At 32.8% G+C, this 16,776-nt stretch overlaps 1 protein-coding gene across 3 annotated transcripts in view; it reads left to right on the plus strand.

Annotated features, from left to right (window-relative positions):
• Polr1B (RNA polymerase I subunit Rpl135) overlaps positions 1-15,980 on the plus strand; it is a 270,860-nt gene extending 254,880 nt beyond the window's left edge. For 2 of the 3 annotated variants that reach the window (XM_090412385.1, XM_090412386.1), the window contains 4 exons: positions 3,649-3,774; positions 12,738-12,865; positions 13,895-14,059; positions 15,679-15,980. In XM_090412385.1, the coding sequence (XP_090268511.1) occupies positions 3,649-3,774; positions 12,738-12,865; positions 13,895-14,059; positions 15,679-15,906 (647 nt within the window). In that variant the 3' untranslated portion in view covers positions 15,907-15,980. Of the gene's footprint in view, positions 1-3,648; positions 3,775-12,737; positions 12,866-13,894; positions 14,060-15,678 lie in introns of those variants that run through there. The other variant, XM_090412387.1, reaches the window with a different exon arrangement.
• Positions 15,981-16,776: the final 796 nt, after the last annotated feature.

The following is a 16,776-nucleotide window of genomic DNA, read 5'->3' on the forward strand; positions in this document are numbered from 1 at the left end:
ACCTTACCCCAGTCCTGAAGATACTTTCAGGTGCAAACTTTGTTTCCTCACACTTGGATAAAGGATTAAACAAAATTTATTATAGTCTAACCAAGTGAAAAATAAACTTTCAACATTGATACTTCAATAGTAAATAAGTAGTCTTGTGCCTGTCTTAAACATCAATAGAAATTAAGTCTGTACCAGTAGCTGACTTTTCACTGTTTCATCCTTATTCTGTAACAAAAACAGTTGTCTTCTTTAGCTGTCCAACCCCCCCCCCCCAATCTGGTATTAAATTTCAATTCAAGGTACTGTCATTTTGTTTTTGCTTTAAGCTAATAAAGAATTAGTTTTGCCAGCTTATCCTCATTTGTTCAGCATGAATGGCTAATGATTAAACCGTGAGAAGGCAAAGATGGGGACCGAAGCCCTGTTCAGTTTTGTGTATTTAGTACAGTATATGTGGAAGTCTCCTGTTGCATATTTAGTTTTTCCTTGAAAGGAAACAATTCATGTAAAAATATAGCCAACTTAGTGTATTACATTTTATCATGTATTATTGTGAAGAATAATGCATTCACCACTTCATATTTTTGGGGAGCTTAAAAAAAAAGCCATGACTTGGTCACTAAATTATTTTATCTATCTTCATCAAATAGGTAAGTTTATGCAACCCTCATTACTAGCATCTTACTGTTGGAGGTATTCTGCATCATCCTCATTTCTGTACAGAATCAGAATAGTTGAATCTAGTGTGTATAAAATCTCTGGAATCCTTAAAAACATTTAAGGGTTCTGTACAGATCTGGATTTCTCTATTATAAATATCAGTTTGAATGACAGAAATTATCATCAGCCATCTTCCAGATGACTTGAGCCCATCTATGGCAGCCACAGTATGAAGTCCACTAAATTATCCAGTTTTATATCTGTACATGTCACTACTACTAATTTCATGGTGGGAAAATCTAATCTTACACCTCATAGTGACTAACTCAAATATATGAATATTCACCATAAGCCTTCTCCTAGATTTTTACTATTTATACACAAATGCATAACATTAACCGACTGATTAACATTGTTAAATTAATTTTAAAGTTATATAAATTCAAATCTGATACCTATTGCAAATACATTCTGCACATTACTAAAAAAAAAAGATGCTGTCCAGTAGAACTTGGTTTAGCCATGTTCAAAAACCTGCACTTAGCAGTTTTTTTGTGTGCGGTAAACTAACATCAGGTAACTCTTTTTTCCCTTTCCTATTATGTAAATTCATCTTGCTAACCAACTGTTTCTCATAACTATTGATATAATCCTTCCACATATGTTGTGAATCTTTTTTGTAACGCATTTAATTTTCTTGACATTCATTAAATTCCTGATATGTGTCCTCAAAGGATGGTTTGTACAGGATACAACAGTAGTATATTACTATCAACAGCTTTCCTCCAGAGTAATCTGTCAGATCATATACACTATGTTGACAAAAGTATTTGGACACCTTGTCATGAGAAGACTGAGTTAGTCACAATGTCTCTCCATCTTTTGTTTCAGCAGTGGCCAAATCCAAAGTGAGTCTGGTCAACTGTCTTGGGCATCTCTTTTCTTTGTCATTTTCAAGTCTTGAAATGTGACTGAAATATTTCAGTCACATAGCTGCCTCATTATATTTTCATTAGACCTTTTGTCCATATCTTTTTTGCTGAGTGTCCAAGATTCAGCACCATAAATGAAATTGAAGATGCCAAGCTATTGACCAGTCTTGATTTAGTGGCAATAGAGATGTTTCTTCTGTCTTTCCATATTTTCTGCAATTTCACCATTGCTAACCTTGGCATGGTAATTCTTCTTTTAATTTCTGTTTGACATCTACTCTAATAAGCATCAAGAGCCCCAAGGTAAATGAATTCATCCACCTTCTCGAAGTCAATGTTGTGGACAAAATTGTCATTTTCATCTGTGACCATGTATTTTGTTTTATCACGATTAATTCTTAAACCATATTTCAGACTTTCCCATTCAACTCTTTTAATGAGGGACTTTAGTTCTCCTTTGCTGCTGGCAATAAAAATGATATCCACCAACTGAGAAATCATTATTGTGTCTATTAAGTGCCTTTCTCATAATGTATTCTACATAAAGATTGTATATGGGGGAGTATGCATCCTTTTTTTGCAGAAACAAACCAGTCTTGGACATGAGCAGCATGGCATGGAGCATTGTTGTTGTGCTGAAACATGCAACGGTCACTGCCAAAATACTTCCAAGGCATCAGAAGCATGAAGTTAGTTGTCCAGGATGTCCTAGTTTTGGGCACATCCACCAAACTTGCAGTTCTGCCAGAATCATTTTCTGGGTAATCTCCAAATCCAAACAACTATCAGAGTGAAACATTTGGAAGCATGATTCATTGCTCCACAGAACCCTTTTCCAATCATCTATGATGTTAAAGACACCAATCCAAATATTGTTTGCCATTGAGAAGGTTGATGTGTGGCTTCTTGTAGATAAGCTTATACGTTGGTAACACATGACTATTAAATTATTTCTCTCTTATTCCATATAAATGTTTATTTAGTGATTCTCTGCAAATTCAACTGCATTAAATGTGGAAATAGGCAACTGAAGTTTTCTGTGTTCTTGCCATATTTGTTGGGAATCATGCAAACTTGTGCAGGATTTATTTAAGAGTATTCCATCATGTGCATAAAGAGCTGAAGATACCATCAGAAGTTTTAATGCTAATTTGTTTAATGTGATCTATATAGATGATGAATAACAGTGGAGATGGGCTGATGTAAGACCAGAATACACGCTGACTTGCAACTTAAATGTAGATTGTGTATCGCTTGATATAATGTTTCATTTACACTATATAGTAGTGGTGTTTTGGCACCTTGTCATGTCTTTTCTAGATTCCTGTGATGTTTGAACACACAACTTGTTCATCTCCACAGTATTTCTTGGTATCTTCTTGAAGTAAGCTTGCATAAATCTTATTTGGAACACATAATAGGGAATTAGTCTTTAATTCTCATGTGCAGCTTTATTTTCCTTTTTATGCATTGATACAATAAAGGAACATTACTCCAGTTATATGATCATGCTTTGCAACCAGTGTAAAACTTTTATAAATCCATACCTGAGCATTTTTGGTTGAATATCATCTACTCCAGCAGACTTTCCACAAAATTATACATTCTTCTATCACCTTGATATCTTTATCAGTATTCCCTTTCATTTCTAAGTTGTTTTTTCAGTTAGTAGTCTTCAAAACATTTTCTGAATTATTTATTCTAGACTAAATAATTAATATATGATTTGCTTCACATTAAAGATAAAATCATTTCTATGGAATTAACTAAGTATTTGTTGTATGTGAATATCACAGAGAATTCTTTCTATATATATAAAATTTATATTAAGAGGGAAAAAATTTCTCTTGAACTCTTGCAAGGGAAGTATTTTTACTGTCATTATAAATAGTGATGATTTTAATATTATAAATATTTTCTAATTGTGTTCATAGTTTACACGCAGTAATGTTCTTATATGATACTGCATAGAACATTGAATTGTGTAATGTAACTAGAGCTTAAAACTATATAGCAATCCCTTTTATTTTCAAAACTATACTTACATATTATTGCTACTTTTAAGGTATGATGATTGAAAGCATGGCTGGAAAATCAGCAGCTCTCCATGGATTAGTTCACAGTGCAACTCCATTTGAATTTTCTGAATCAAATTCAGCTGTTGAATACTTTGGAAAACTTCTGGAAGCTGGTAAGTTATTTTCCATTAATTATAATGAAAATAAACCTCAAAGCAAAAGTTACCAATATTACTTCAGCTGTAGCACCATTTGAGTAGTGATTATTGTATCACTGAATTCTATATTTATTTAACTGTATAATTTTAGCTAAAATGCACTTTTTTTTTTAAGTATGGAAAATTTAATTTCCAAGTTGGAGCTGCTGTTATTTGGCTAATTTAGTAGAAAAATACCGAATTAGATATATCATTCATGGTAAATTAGTATGACTACTAATGCATTGCCTATTGTAATCATCCTGCTACAGTATTGAAATTTATAATGCCAATATGTGTTTGATTTTATCACTATCACAATATAATGTTGTCAAAGTTCAGAAATTAGTAGATATATAATGGGTTCATTCTCTTGCAGAACCAAAAAGAACAATTATTATGTAAATTTTCTCCTGTTACTTAAACAGTTCTTTAATGATTAAAGTGATCAAGCAGTTTCATAAATATTTCAGAGAAATACTAAGGATGAATTAATTATACTTATAAGAATTAAAATACAGAAAAGGCATTTTAAAGTTACTTTGAGTTGCATCCATAAAATAACCTTTCATGTAGTTAGAGTACTGTGTACATGATCTAGAAACCCAACATGGGACTTTTTTTTTTTGAAGATAAGCAGAAGTGCTAGTGGTTGCAACCTGGACAGTGAAATTATATTCTGCCTTAAGGCATTCAAACAACCCGTAGCCTGTTGATTGGAGAGCAAGTACACTTAACCAATCAGTCCATAAGATGCATACGTTAGTATTGTGTAAACCCTGCTAGAGGACCACTCATTGAACTTTTCAAACATTCAATAAGCAGGGTGAATACAGAATGCTGCTGCAGTTGTGATACTGGAGCATGAAGATAGCTACTGCTTGTCTTTAACTACCTACTAGATGGATATTGAAAAAAAACCTTACAGAATGTCGTGCTAGCTCAGTTATCACCTGGAGACATGGTGAAAATGTGCATTTTGGCTGAGATATAGATTTGTGATCCAAACGTTAGATAATTTTATCAACATGGAGAAAACCTCTTTCTTTAATCAGGTACTCATGAAGGAAGACAAGAATGGGTTGGTTTTCTGATTTAAAAAAAATCAAGCACTGTATCATTTACATTAAACATGTGAATGGTGGACTTAGTGGCTTACCCTCGATAGTCATTAAAGAGATGCACTTCCTGATCATTATGAGGTTGTTGTTGCATATACCATACCAAGTCATTAACCTGATGTTATATTTTTTTTACAGCACCTGCAATGGTTTATACCACCAATATCTAAATTTATTATTCTTTTAAGATCAATAATTCCCCAAATTATTAAAACCGTATTCTGATTTATTACAGTCTTATTTTTCTGGATTCCTTTGTAAGGGAGTGCTAAATTTTGTGAACCTTAGGAGGATCAACAAGCATCTATTTTTAACTCAAAAGCAAATAAGATAAGTATGTCCTAACTCATGAGGCTTCAGTATAAATTTCCAAAGTTTACCTTACTTAAGAAAACACTGTTAGGAATAGTTTCAAAGTTTCGTTTCCAGAATACTATTTTTTCCTTCTCTCAGAGTAATAGTTTACTGCAGAGATTCTTAAAATTGTGGTCAAGAACATTTACAGAAGCCTTTATAAATTTCTCGCTTACAATTTATATCTATGTCTTCAATTCAAAATGTGTGTTTTAGCAACAATAGTCTAATCCTTTTTAAGTCATTTCAGTGGCCTTCTTAGTTTTATTTGTGGTCATTCGTTGTTTGAAATAGTTTCAGATAAATGAATTTGATCTCTATGTTCCATTCCCAATCTCCACAATAAAACATTTACAGCTGTTGCTCCCTGGATACGTACACCTTGCTTCAAACTGCCAGTTTAATTTAATGGAATTCTTATTGTACAAATAAGATCTTCACTTAAATACAGATCTTTGTTATAAAGTTTTATCGATCTGGAAAAGGCATATGACAAGGTGCCAAGAGAGAAGCTATTCAATATACTACAGTTATATGGTGTTAATGGGACATTATATCAAGCAATAGCAATACTTAGTCTTTATTTGAGTTGAAGGAAGTACAAGATGATGGTTTAATGTGAAATCTGGTGTGAGACAAGGATGTATATTATTCCTCATCTATATGGATCACATTATGAAGGAAAGTGGTATTAAACCTGATATCAAAATTGGAGATGTTAATGTCAGCTCTTTGCTTTATACAGATGATGTTATACTTCTAAATAAATCTGCTACAAGTCTGCAAGATTCCCTGACTAAATTGAATAACTGCTGTAATAGATATGGTATGAAGGCTAGCAGTAATAAGACAAAGACAATGAAAATAGGCAGAATCGTTGAAAATGTCAACTGCATTGTGAACAGAGAACCTGTGGAACAAGTAAAATATTTTGGCTACTTAGGCAAGATTTTTAGTGAAGATGGTAAATTAAATATGGAAATAGACAATTGAATAAGAGAGAAATTAGTCAGAACACTAAATTAGCTGTGTTCAAACTAGTTTTAACTTATGGATCTGAGAGTTGGGTCAGAAGTAAAACACTTGACCAAAGACTAGAGACCGCAGATATGAGAAAGATTAAAAGCGTGAACAGATGGCAATATCACATTAAAAATGCAGATATTAGGAAAGACATTGTTAGCAGAGCTAATCTCAGGTGGTATGGTCACTTAAACAGAATGGACGAGGAAAGGTTAGCAAAACAAGTGTTCTCTGCCAGGAAAAAGATCCAGAGGAAAACCAAGATATGGGTGGATTGATACGGTACAAAGTGCTTTAAACGATATAGAAATATAAGATATGATAATGTTGGAGTCTTGACAAGTAACAGACTGATTTGGAGGAAAATTGCAGATAGGAAGTTAGTAATGATGTAAATTTTTTCTGTACATCCCTTGAGGGTGCATGGCAGAAATTTGTCATCAGATTCCTGCCATGAACACATATGTTTAGTTTTCTTACATTTGTCTCTGTATTCTCTAAGAGCAAACTTATTTGCCAGGAACTTTTTTCCTTTATTTCACATCCTATGTACACTCTGGTGTCCTGCACCAGGAAGAAAACATCACTATCAACAATAACATAGACAATGAGACTTTTCTTATTTCTTGCCTCTTCTCTCCATGTGAATTTGTGCACATTATGTTGGTAATAACCAGTCCATATACCGAGCAGAAATCCAACAGGTAATTGTCATTATTATTAGCTTTGCTCTTTTCTCCAAATTTTCCCATGTCTGACAATCATTTCCTACTCTGCTATTTAGGTCCCCAACAAGGACCAACTTTTCCTTTTTCATTGTGTCAGTTGCTTTCTCTAGAGTCTAAAAGAATTCCTCCACTTCCACCTTAGGACAACCTTCTGTGGGAGCATAAATACAAATAAGTCTCATTGTCCAGTTCCCCATTCTGATATTTGCCCACATCACTCTACTTGTGATTGCCTTCCATTCAAGAAGATTTGCCTCGTATTTAGTGTTAAATACTATGGCTACTCCTTTTCCTTGATTGTCATTGCCTGAATATAACATTTTGTATTTCTTGCTCAGAAAGATTTCACCAGTTTTTGTCTTTTTTGTTTCAGTCACCCCTATTATGTCGATCTGGTACTTATCTAATTCCTCAGCTAGCTCCATTTCTTTGCCATTCAGGCTTATAGTACTGATTTTTAACTCTGGTGATGTTGAGTTGGAGTGTGTTTTCAGATTTGTTCCAGTAGCTGACTTTTCACCGTTTTCCCTGGTGAAAACAACGGGGGCCTTGTTTAACCGGTCGACATGAAATTTTGTATTTTGGTTTAAGCGAACTTATCTATTTTTATGTGATTTCATAAACCTTGAAATAAGTGTTTAAATGAATAAATTCATCTTAACAAGAATGCAGAGTCACATGGTATGTATCAGCTATTACCCTATAAAGATGACTTGTTAAAATGGCTGAGATTTCCAAATGTCATTTAGTACAGTCCCTGGTTTCTGTTAAAGAGACTTGTGTGAACGGATTCTTTGAGAAATCTAAAGAATATAGATTACTTTACTTTTCTTTCATTTGCACTCAACTTCTCTGACATGCTCCTTCTTTATAAACCCTGAAAAAAAGCTACCAGTTGGATGTGATCAAAATTAGTTGGTGTAATTTTTTAAACTTTTTGTAAAAACAACTGCTATAATGAGGGGATAGTTAATTATCCCAATGTAATTCAGTCTCTTTCCAGTTTTTTTTATATGTAGGTCATTTAAAACGGAAAATGGGCCACATGTCTTAACATAAATCAGATACTCCACATCCATCTCAGAAACAACTTTGAGAGATTGGAACAGATATAGAGAAAATTTCTCCCTTTTGTACTTAGAAAAAACAAATAGGGTTCACTTCACAGAATGATCTCACTATAACAACACACTTTTCCCATAAAAATGGACCTGGCTTTCAGAGAAATCGATTGATTACATATTAATAAAAACTGTATAAACTCAGCATGAACTAGATCTTTCCCAAGAGCTGATATTGGAATTGACTATAATTTAGTCACTCAACATTTATGTTGAAATTATGATTTTGTTTTCTTTTGGATAACTTAAATCACATACCACTAAAGAACTGTTTAAAATAAATATTGCTTCATCTCTTTCTGAAATTACTCATGCTATGATCACCATAAAAGATTGATGAGTTTACTCTGTCTGTTCAGATATACTGAACAGACAGAGTAAAAAGGACATGAAGCTTGCAAAAATTAAGTGGTTCTCCAAAGAATGTGAAGAAATTGAGTATAGTCTTCAAAAGAATAACCGTAGGAAACAAGAAAGCCTTTTGCTTATAAGATAATTAGAGTTGAAATAAATGTTATTTCAACTCTATATCTATATCATGGATAAAGATCGTGAAAAAATATTAAAATAAACTATTCAATTGCCTAGGCAATAAAGATGGAAGATAAATTCAGGATATTACAACAATGCTCCGAAAACTAAACTATGTTCAAACTTACAAATACATTGCATGGGATTGACACACTAATTCAGTACACCTGTATGGAAGGTGAAAAGAAGCACTATAGACATTTGAAAATATCACAAATGTGGAAGTAAGGCAGAAAAATATTTCTTGGGAGATTGTAAAACATGAGTAATACTCTGTCAAGGAGGAGTATTTGTGTAACTGCAAGGCAGGTGATTATGACATGCTTAAGAAAAAGCTTAAATCTGTATCATAGTATAAAATGCTGCAGTTAAGGGTCTTCTAGAGGAAGCAGTATTAAATTGTGTAGGAGTTAGATGAATGAGTAATATCATTAAGCATGAGCTGCAGAAGGTATATAAGAGAAAGATGACCAGTACAAGAAAAGCAAAATCAGATTATGAGAAGAATTTAGCCAAAGGAAATCCCAAAGTTATTTTTTTTTTATGTGGCAAGTAAGAATGACTGATGATGGTCATGAGGAGATAGAAGTGGATAAAATAGTTGACTTACTGAGTGACCACTTTGAAGGCATATATCTTCCTAATGAGGTTACTGCTTTAATTAATGTGGGAACAGAGGTGGATGAATTGTAGGTTCTTAGGATATTGCAGAATCTTAATGTAAATGCAATTGTAGGATTAGATGGAATATCAGGGAACTGGCAATGCCTTTGACTAAGCTGTTTAATTTAAGCTCTGGTAGAGTTCCAAGGGAGCAAAATTATTCCTTTGCATAAGAGAGGTTCTAAGACTTCAGTAGCAAATTATATACCAATCGGTATGGTAAAAAAGAGAATTCAAGAATGGGGTGGATAAAAATATGATACTGTATGAGGTCAGCATGACTTTGTGAAGGGTTGGTCATGTCTTAGCTGATACTCTATTATAAAAACGTTAGTAAATTACTGTTGAATAAAGGAAATGACTACACGATGATTTTGCAGAACCACATGGAACACTGTTACAAAAATTACAGCAAATTTGGATTGATATGATGGTGGCTACTGGAGAGATATCAAAAAGTGGTATATGGAGGAGCAGAATCGAGGTAACTATTGGTGTGCCACAAGGTCAATGATGCAAAAAGTATTATTGTTATAACTTGTGGCCACGAAAAAAGCTCATTATATTGTTGTGCTGTGCCATAAAATTGCCACCCTCTGATTTTTAAAAGGACAACATTGCTCAAGCAAAACTTACCTCCTGGGGTTTATATTTATGCTCACCCTGAAGGCTGGATGAATGAAGAAGTGAAATTGTGGTCCAGGTGTCCTAGTGGAATGTTAAAGAAACCAGCTTCGTTACTACAGAACTAAGGCTATTAAGAATAAACTCAAATTTAATTTCAGGAGGCTGAACCAGCCAAGTACAACCTTTAGATGTCTTCATTAATAAGTCATTTAAAGGATAACGATGCAGTCTTCGGGTTTTGAAGTAACACCAACTGGAAGAAGAAAGAAATCTACAATTTCAGAAGTGTGTGAATGGGTTGAGACCTCATGGAATGCAATAAAACCAAATATTATTAACTCATTTACATAGTGTGGCATTAGTAATGTCCTTGATGGTACTGATGATGATTTATTGTTTGAAGAAAGCAATGACTGTTTCATATTTGAAAGAGATTTCAGAAGAATATTAAAATTGTTATTGTAATCCTGCACATTTTCCTTGATACATAATCTCTTGAAAAAAGTTTGAGAATTTTGATTTACATCAATGTATGTGTGTCAGGACAAAATTACATATCGATAAAAATACAGAAATGTTCCATTAATTTTGTAATACTTTATAAGACCTACCTGTTGACTTTATAAAATATTATTGGTATTTTGTTGTCAAATTAAACACACAAACTTTCTTAACATTGCAAAAATTACTTTTATTTTAAAAAAATAAACACTAAGCTATACAACGTAAAAATTGCAATCGTCTATTAGAGTCATAATTTTGTATGATATTTGAAATACGTTGTTTTAAAGAAATGTACCTATGACATACTTGGTTTTGTTGACCAGTTAAATGCTGCAAATAGTTTGTATGTTGTAAAGATAATTCTTTAACAATGTTATCCAAAAATTTCCAAACAGTTGGATGGGAACACTGAAAGAGAGACTGAAGTCCATAGTGCCATCCTTTGATACAATTTGTAGTTCTAGCTATACAGTTGGCTGCACAGTGTCTGTCGTTCCAAGTAGAAATATTGAATAGAGGTTGTCTATAAGTGCCGTTCCTGAGCTGTTGACCTTGAATATATGTACGTTCGAAGTAAAGGAGAACCTGCTCGATTTGTTCATTATATTCGTCTAAATTAGAGAACAGATCAGCAACTTCTAAAAATGTTTCTAACACTTCTTCTTCTGGTAAAAATGCAAGTGATTGTAACATTTTAATGTGTACTGCAAATAGTCCACATTCATTTACTTTGCGTATGATAGATTGTGATAAGTGGAAAAAGCAGCCACCAATTTCGATGTTTTCAAACACGGCACGGAAAGCATTCATTGCTGCTGTTTCAAAATCAGTCAAAATTTTTTGTGGTCGAGCTTGAGGAATTGTCTCCAGTAACATGTTCAGCATCTTCACGTATATTTCTTCCTTTTTTCCCTGGTAGAAGAGCGACGCCTGAATCATATTGGACATGGATAGTGTGTAACTGATAATATATTTCTGGAACGACTTTAAATGTACCATCTGCTAGCCAAAAATTGTTAACTGCAAGTTGATCTAGAAGAGTCTTGTGACCAATTAGTATTATACGTTCTGGATCTTCTGCCCCGGAATCATGAATAATCCATTTAGAGTATTTCTCTGGTATTTCAAAGTTTTTGTTATCTGGATTTGACGGAACGTTTCCGATTGTTTTAGCTTTGGATCTATTTAATCGCCCCATCATGGAGTTCTTCTTCGGTAGGCACATTTTTAATCCGTCTGATACAGTCACTAAATTGTTAGCTATAATTGCACCTGGATTTGACATTTTTCTTTTCATTTGATTTGTAAGTTGATGAGCTTCAGATTCAAAAAGTCCTATTAACATGACAGTGTTCTGAAGACTCATGGATAATCTTGTTGTCTCTGGTATGGAGCAGTGATCGACAATGTAAAGTTCTAAGCTTTGCACAATGAATAGTTTTGATAGCAGTTTCACGGTGATGAATCCTTAATAAATTTCGTGATTAATTTTTAATTTACAAACTTGCACGTTATGCACTAGTTGTATTACGACTCACTAAACTAGAACTGAAGAATGTTAGACAAAAATTTACTTATACCTTCACCCAAACAATTCTTGATTAGTGATTTACCCCTTGCTGGTTATACGATTTTTGGTAAATTTCGAAATAAAATTACATGTAACCCAATGTATGATATACATTTTTTTCTCAAAAATTCCCATGAAAAACAGCTGCATCTTATATGCTGCCAAATACTGTATATGAGGAAAACAGCATGAAGTTGAATATTGACTAACAATTGTTCATGTACTTACAGGCTTAAGAGAAAGTGCTATCTAGCTCAGCAGAATAGAGCATGTGTGTGTGGGGGTAACCAGATTGCTCTCTTCAGATATCAGGCATTTTTAGTGCACCTAAAATATGAGAATAATATTAGAAGCCAGTTGGAATTATGAAGTCTCCTAGGATGTAATTACATTGTCTTAATCAACATTCAGAGAAATGTATGGCTATAGTACATCATAAAGAGTCAAAGTTTAGCATGAAATGCACAAGTACCATCTTAAATTTTGATGCATGTACTGGATGGCATACTTTTTCAGACAAAAAATGTAAAGGCAGTTCAAAATTTTGATTTTCCTGTCTGTAATAGTTGGAAGCAGTTGACATTTTTTTATGTATATATCTCTATGGATTTTATTGCCCATTGCTTAAAGTTCTATAATTACTAAACTTTGTTATAAATGCTATAGTGGTGCACTCACCTTTTTTTTTTTTTTTAAGCTGGATACAACTACTTTGGAACAGAAAAAATGTACAGTGGTGTATCTGGTGAAGAAATGGAAGTTGATATCTTTTTTGGCATAGTATACTACCAAAGACTAAGACATATGGTTGCTGATAAATTTCAGGTAAGGATGTAATAAAATTAAGATACAGTTTAGAACTTTCAGCACTGAGAGTTACATGACATCATTTCTGGACTAAAGCTAGTTCATAAAATCAGAATAGACAGGTGCTGCTATTGGGGAAACTGGCTGCACTTTTCTCTTGACATATAAGTACATTAACATATATATAGTGGTAATTAAACTTAATATGTCTAAGAAAAGAGTGATGTATTGGTACAACAGTATCACATGGTCATTAATTCTTAATAACTCTAGAATTTGAAATTAAATTTTGGTGCCAACAATATTATTTTGAGTATTGCTAAGAAAAGTAAAAATAGTTGAAATTTGTATTCAGCATTATTTCATCTGCAAAGTGAAGAATGGCTATTTACATTAAGGTCATAAAAAAGTTGTCTCTGGGGAAGATTAACTTAATGGATTAGACATAGTTTGCTCTTACTTCAGAAAAATCCTGGAACTCCTTTCTCTAAATCTCATCTAGCATGGCTTTTATTGTCTCATTTCAAACTTGGTAATGCAGAATTCCATTTTGAAGTACAGGAAAATATTTAGCATTGTTAATACTTGATTCAGTTTTTTTTAAAAAAAAATAGTGTTAAGAATGAAATTCCACTGTTTAATATATGGAAGATTAAGTTTTTCATTCAAGGGAAAAGTGCAGTTTAGTTACTCTTATTAAATTCTGATTACCAACTGTTTTTTTTTTTTTTAAAAAAGTATATATCTTGTACTAGGGCTGCCTGAAGAAACTTTTTCTAAGCCTTTTTTTCAACCAGTTTCTGAGTTTATCTCTGGCACAGCAAGCAGGTTTTTTTGTCTCCTAAACTCAAAAAAAATCAACCATAGAACCCATGTTATGTCAGACAATAACATATTCCATTAGGTATTTGTTTGCCACTTATTACTGATAGGGTTAAAAAGCCTTGGCTAATGCCAATATTAACAAAGAAGTTGCAATGTAATTGGTAGATAATATTTTTTTTGATTGTCATAAATCTTAATTACTGCATGAATTATAACTTTCAGGTTAGAACAACTGGGGCTATAGATATTGTTACACATCAGCCTATTAAAGGAAGGAAAAAAGGTGGAGGAATCCGTTTTGGAGAAATGGAACGCGACTCTCTTCTAGCACATGGGACTTCATTTCTTCTTCACGACAGGCTCTTCAACTGTTCTGATAGATCATATGTATGTAGTGAATTTTTTTATTATTGAATAGAAATTAGATATGTTCAAAGTGATAATATTTCATAAGTATTCTGCACGAGGTTAAATAGTTACACGATTTTACTGCAAAAGTCAGTTTAAAACCGTAATGTCATGAAAAGGTATCCTCCATTGACACCAAATTCCAAGTTTAAGAATACTGAAAAATTAAAAAACAAGTAACTTATAGAGCGAAGAAGAAATGAGTGTTCAAACTATCTTATATAAATTTATTAATCTGGGGCATCACTATACCTGCTTAACACATGAAACTTAACGATATCAAATATATCTTCATTTGAGCAGGCACAAATACAGACTGTAAGCTAATCCTGAATTTTTTTAAGGCTAAGCATAGCATATTAGGGATAATGTGCACCTTGTCTTACATACCCCCCCCGATATTTACATAATGAAAAAATGTGGTGGAGATGCCAGTATTTCAGAAACAGCCACACTTGTTCGTTGCTCTCATATTACTGTATTAACTATGAATATGATAAAGCTCTAGGTCATCATTTCACAAACCCTGACTCTTCAACTGGGTTAAGTATAGATATCTTGTGGAATTTGTGAACAGATGCAAAGCTAACTTAGTGTATATATATTGGCTCCCTAAATCTGGATTATTTAATATTTGTATACAATGAAATACCTTAGGTGTTGGAGACCGAAGGCATCCCTGTCTTCCCCATCATCTTTTAAGATGAGTTGAGAATTCAATTTAGTTTTAAACAGAAAGCTGCATCCATTGTAGAATAAACTAAATACCTCTGTAATCAGCAGGTTTTGTTTTATCCCCCTTTTTAAATATAGGTATTTGTCCATAATCTTGATGTTAGTCAAGTAATTCAAGAATTTTTAAATCTGCATTCATGTGATACAGCTTTGTTTTTATTGTCTATGCTTTCATATGCTGTGTTGTAAATTAAACAAGTGTAGAAAATATTTTTATTCTGGCATTAAGATTTCCAACTATAATTAGACTTTTATAAGGAATATATGAAAAATTTATTATCTTCTGGGGTACACATTCCAAAACTTCAATTTGCTTGTCTACTTCATTATTTCTATGATAATTAGTTGTTCCTAATGTTTGTAGCATATTTCAATTTTAAACATGAAGATATTCTAGAAAATCAGTGTTCATTATCATAGCTACATCTTCCTTTCTCTGATGTGTCAACATATTAATTCAATAATTCTGTTAGTTCCTCTTTTTTAGTTAAACAAGACTCCTATTATTCTCAGCAGAATTGCAAATAGGTACCAGTCAACTGTACTGAGCTTAGAAGCATATTCACATCTATAATTAAAAACCATACTTGTTGTGGTTTAAACTATTACAATTGGTTCATCCTTCCTCGTTATTAGATAACTGGAAAATCACATCTGCTCCTACCCATTAAAGATTGTACTTTGGGTGAGTAAGGACTTTTTGTACAAACATGGAACTTTGGCTGGTAAAAAAAATTTCTTGAACTAAAGAGGAAGATAAATCACCATTTTCTTTATATGTTATTATTATTTTTTTTTGCAATAAAATTTGATTACCTAGTTTTTGTGGCGAATTTAATGTTATTTTTCATTTTTCCTATTAGGCCTATGTCTGTACAGAATGTGGCAGTTTACTATCTCCTCTTTTTGAGAATATACCATTAAATAAAGAATCCATTGTACAACTGGCAAAAGAAGTTATAAGGAACTGGGTTTGTTCTGTGTGTAATACCAGCAAAAGTGTTAAAGCAATATGTGTCCCTTATGTATTTAGGTATCTAGTAAGTGAATTAGCAGCAATTAACATTAGGGTGGAACTTGATATTAAATAGTGATGAAAGAAGATTAATTTATTGTACAGGTTGTTCATATGTAATATAATAATAAAAAAGCCTATCTGAATTTTTCTGGAGAATTCTTATTTAGTACACTGAACCATCACTTTCCTAATGAATGAGTAAAAGAAAATGCATATTTAAACCTGGTAACAGAAAAGAGAAGTTTTTTTTTGTTCTCTGTATATACAGCTTATACTTTGTACATAGTTATGTTATAGGCAGCGCAGTGATATTCAGCTTTGGGAATAGAATGTAAATAAAGGCAAATACAGCTATATCCTAAATGTTCATAAAATAAATATTGCGAGTTGTGCAAAAATGTTTATCTTTTCATTGCTTCTCGAGAACACATCTTGATTAATCACAACATCTGTAAGAATAGTGTCAGCTTCATGGCAAAATTGTCTTTAAAAAGTCATTCTTCTATCTCAAAATATTGAAGAAACATACAGTGGTGATGAAAGTTTAAGATGTCACAAATAAACTGCCTGGAAAAAATTATTCCTATTGCTGAACATCCTGCAATATATATTGGATCGAACTAAATAATCTTCATTTTGTCTTTCATACCAAAGACACTTTCAGATCTATAGTCTGGAAAAGAGACTATAATCCTGATTAAGCTAGCATGTCTGATTCTCGCCTTGGGCATTTGTGAAAGCAGAGTTGATGCCCTCTCTCGAGGTGACTATTTTTGCTCACAAAGCAAAGAAGGGTATTAACGGACTTGTCAGTTTATGTTTGCTATGAGGAATTTCTATTCCACTTATAAGATAAACACCTTTTCCATATTTGGAATTTTAAAAAAGGCTGACAAGAATAAACATGCAAACGAACTTGACAAATGTATTTGCTGGATACCTC

The sequence above is a fragment of the Typopeltis vanoorti genome, chromosome 22, assembly GCF_054136105.1.
Source record: "Typopeltis vanoorti isolate ZY-2024b chromosome 22, IOZ_Tvanoo_1.0, whole genome shotgun sequence".
Lineage (NCBI taxonomy): Eukaryota > Metazoa > Arthropoda > Arachnida > Uropygi > Thelyphonidae > Typopeltis > Typopeltis vanoorti.